Source organism: Mytilus californianus, unplaced genomic scaffold, assembly GCF_021869535.1.
Source record: "Mytilus californianus isolate M0D057914Y unplaced genomic scaffold, xbMytCali1.0.p SCAF_4, whole genome shotgun sequence".
Lineage (NCBI taxonomy): Eukaryota > Metazoa > Mollusca > Bivalvia > Mytilida > Mytilidae > Mytilus > Mytilus californianus.
The window spans coordinates 86,213,130-86,217,343 of NW_026262690.1; the positions used below are offsets into that span (position 1 = coordinate 86,213,130).

Sequence of the window (4,214 nt, forward strand, 5' to 3'; positions counted from 1 at the left end):
CATATCTTTGATTTCAAATGTAAAATGTTTCTCTAGCTCGCTGCAAGCCAAGTTACTATGCGTAAGAACACAACCGTTAAGTTTAAAAGATAATATTTGGTAAAAACTTGAATTTTGACTTGTGATCATAGTAATAAGTATAGTGGATTACTGCCACAATTGTAAAAAATCATTATAAAATATGTGTCAGTCTTGCCACAAATTAAGTATTTACTTATAAATTACACCGCACAATTTAATACCTATTTGTTTCAGTATAACATTCCCCAGTACCTTACACTTCCCCCACCTTTAAAGACAATGAATTCTCCTGAATTGAAAATTTTAGCACATAATTATTATGAAGTTTGAGATCTAAAATGTTAGTGTTCAATGTCTTCTCCGAGTCTCAAGGGAATATCAAGAGCATCTATTCTCTTTATCACATCGTCTGTGGAGTTATCTCTCTCCTTCACTGCAGTTTCTAACATCTTTAATGTTTGTACAGTTGATGTGTCTTCTTTGTCACTCTTTATTATATAAGCCAAAGCTTGGTATAAATAAAACCGAGATTTGGTTGCCATTGTGTTTTCTTCACTTCCTGTCGGTGTTTTTGTGCCTGGTAATGCTAAAAAGTGATACTTGAGTAGCAACTCTTCCTTTGTGAATTGTAATTGCTTTCCCGAGTTCAACTCCAGAGCTATACTGGCATACTCCCAATTAAAATACTTTTGCTCTGGAGTCATCTTTTTCCAATTTTTAGGTGGCCAACTAACAACTGCTGGGATGGTAATCAGTGGGATGACTTCTTCTTGATTCCACTCCCTTCTCCCAGCTGGGAAAAGTGGCATGCCACCTTTCCTCAGAAGTGTCCTTGCCCGTTCACTTGCGGTAATGTTGCCGTTTAGAGTTGTACAATCTGTGCCCCGATCTTCTGATGCTTCCAGTTTCTTTCTTTTACTTTCTTCATTGTGTTTTTCTTCTTGTATCCTCTTTTCCTCCTTCAACCTTTCTTCTTCGTCCTGTTTCTGTTTTTCCTGCTTCCTTTGTTCTTCCTCCTTCCATCTGATTTCCTCCTCCTGTTTCTGTTTTTCCTTTCTCTTTAGTTCTGCCTCCTTTAGTCTGACTTCCTCGTCCTGTTTTCGTTTTTCCTGCTTCTTTTGTTCTTCCTCCTTCAGTCTAATTTCCTCCTGTTTCTGTTCTTCCCTTCTCTTTTGTTCTTCCTCCTTTAGTCTCATTTCCTCATCCTGTTTTTGTTTTTCCTGCTTCCTTTGTTCTTCTTCCTTCCGTCTGATTTCCTCCTCCTGTTTCTGTTTTTCCTTTCTCTTTAGTTCTGCCTCCTTTAGTCTGACTTCCTCGTCCTGTTTTCGTTTTTCCTGCTTCTTTTGTTCTTCCTCCTTCAGTCTAATTTCCTCCTGTTTCTGTTTTTCCCTTCTCTTTTGTTCTTCCTCCTGTAGTCTCATTTCCTCATCCTGTTTTTGTTTTTCCTGCTTCCTTAGTTCTTCCTCTTTAAGTCTGATTTCCGCGTCCTGTTCCTTGTCACCCTTTCCTTGCTTTATTTTCTTAGCCTTCTGTTCCTGGTGGTTATTCTTTTTCTTTCTTTTCTCTCCATTTTTCTCTCCTTCATTCTCTGTCTTCTTACTTTTCTTCTGGCTTGTTGCTTTCTCGTTCAGAATCTCTGGTTCTTCATTGTCACTGTCATCTTCCAATATAATATCTGAGGTTGATGGTGTTTTAAGTGGTGATAACGGATTTGTGATGGCTTTTGTCTGTTTCCCTGGGAAGAGTTCATCGGACGTTTTTATGTCTGCTATATATTCCTCTGATATGGATAGTTTCCTAGCTACTACCGGCGTCACTATAGACTTTAATTTACCGTCTATCGAGGCTGAGAAGGTATGTGATCCTGCATACTTGGTGTTTACCAGTGCCGTCATCCTCCTTATTAAAGCATCAAGCATTTTGTGATCTCTTAGAACCAAGTCATTCAAACTTATCTGATAGAATCGTATAGACACTCCAAGGTCTAATTTGAAGATGGCTGTCGAATCCCCAAGTCCTAATGTAAGTTGCTGGAGGGCCAGCCCTTCATAAATGGTGGGGCGTGTTGGTGAATATGACCCATTGGTTTTCTCCTGCTCAACCTCTTCCTCCTGCGTACCTCTAACCATTTCCCTAGGACACTTCCAGCCTTGAGTCCAATCCTCCTTCTTCCTGTTGGTGTTTCCAACCCTGTTTAGGAATTCTAGGACCTCAATCCTGGCTTTCATGGCCTCTTGGGAGTTTTCATTTAATGGTGAGATTACCTTTGCATATGTCTCTGGGTAATTCGACATCCAAAACCCATTGTTCTCACTCAAGAAACTGTACGGCATGATCTCTATTTTGCTGCGGTGGTTGGCCATGATGTGCTCCTTCAGGTCAACCATCCTCCTGTACGACTTCTCTTCAGGACACCAAACACAAACGACTGAAAGCCGTTTGTGTGGGGCAGCTGCCAGATGGTTCTTTAGTTGTCTCCTTGTCCTAAACGTCATGGGACACAGCCAACACTTCACCTCCACTTGTGATGATGGTCTCTTTCTGAAATCGAATCAAATCTTTAAAATCCCTCCACCATTTATATAACATATACAATAAAATATATGTATGTAGTGTGCTGTTGTGTGACTATATTTGCTTATGTGTTTTAAAATCCTCCCCCCATATGGCATATGCTGGTAGTAAATGGATCAGCCTACATTTCAATAAAAAATATGATATCCACCCCCTTGGTCTCCCTATTAAAAAAAATCTCAAGCCTCCTCAAGACAAAAAGTTGTCGTTAATTGCTTTCCGCCGCGCAGCTTGCGCATAAAATAAAACGCTTGGCAGTACAGTTTAATCTGCCATTCCCCTGGCAGGAAGGATCATCCTTCCCTTACAGCCAATAATATGTCCTGAGAAACAATGGCCATTTGTCTCCCTTACATATTCTTCCAGAGTGGATCCAACTCTAGGAATTCCAACATGACTTTCTCCAGTCTGAGATAAGTCATACAGTTACTCTTAAACATAGTAACTCATCAAAACAATTAAAAACGTAACAACTTGTACAACTAATTTCGGCTATTCAAACAACAACTATGAAAGGCATCTCAGGCCTTCCTACTGGAGAACCAAGTGGGCGGATTTCGTCCTTGATAGGGCAGTAGTCTATCGATGTGGTAGACCTTCCCTGGCTGTTTCTTTGACCTTTTCACAAGGTAAGTGATGTCATCAATTTTCCTTGTGACAACATATGGTCCTTTCCATTTTAGTGTCAACTTATGACAAATTCCTTTTCTCTTTGATGCATCATAAAGCCATACAGCTTGACCTATTTGTAATTCGCGCTTTACTGCTTTCAAGTCATAGTGACGTTTTTGATACTCAGAATTCTGCTTAAGATGTTTCCTAGCCAGTACATGTGACTTTAACATAGCGTCCTGTAATTCATTTATATATTTATCCGTTTCAGGGGTAGTGGATTCATCTGGTCCATCAGGACGTGGAATAACAGCTTCCATAGGAAGAAATATGTTTCTGCCAAACATCATCATGTTAGGGGTCTGTCCTGTGCTGGCGTGGACTGATGATCTGTATGCCATCATAACCTGTGGCAAAATCTCATCCCAGTTTCTCTGATCATTTTGACAATAAAATGTTAGCATGCTTAGCAGTGTCCTGTTAAATCTTTCAACGCTTCCATTAGATTGGGGGTGTTGACTTGTACTTCTAGTTTTGTCAATTTTCAGGAGATCACACAGATCTTGGAACAGCTTTGCTTCAAAAGACCTTCCTTGATCAGAGTGAAGCTGTAATGGTGAACCAAACCTACAAATAAATTCATTCACGATGGTCCGGGCAATGGTCAGGGATTCCTGGTCCGGAATAGCATATGCTTCAGTCCATTTAGAAAAGCAGTCACAAAGGACAAGAACATAACGGTTTTGTCGTTTTGTTAACGGAAGTGGACCAAGAATATCAATCGCAACACGTTCCATAGGCTCGCCAACCAAGTATTGACCTAATGGAGCCTTGTTTCGTTTAAGTGATTTCCTAGCAGCACATTGGTCACATTCTTTACAGTACCTTGTTATTGAGCTTCTCATAGCTGGCCAGTAAAAGAGCTGCTGGATTCTACTAAGCATTTTATCTGGTCCTAAATGACCTGCAGATGGAACGTCATGGAAATACTTAAAGACTGTCTTTTG

The 4,214-nt window shown here is 40.2% G+C and overlaps 1 protein-coding gene across 1 annotated transcript; it reads right to left on the minus strand.

Annotated features, from left to right (window-relative positions):
* Nucleotides 1-362: 362 nt before the first annotated feature.
* On the minus strand, nt 363-2,315 carry LOC127737120 (golgin subfamily A member 6-like protein 1). The gene has a single exon (XM_052247654.1). The coding sequence runs from the start codon at nt 2,313-2,315 to the stop codon at nt 363-365; it is 1,953 nt and encodes a 650-aa protein (XP_052103614.1).
* Nucleotides 2,316-4,214: the final 1,899 nt, after the last annotated feature.

Coding starts and splice junctions, on each gene's coding strand:
- LOC127737120 (XM_052247654.1), bottom strand. CDS start 2,315: ATGTCGAATTACCCAGAGACATATGCAAAGGTAATCTCACCATTAAAT.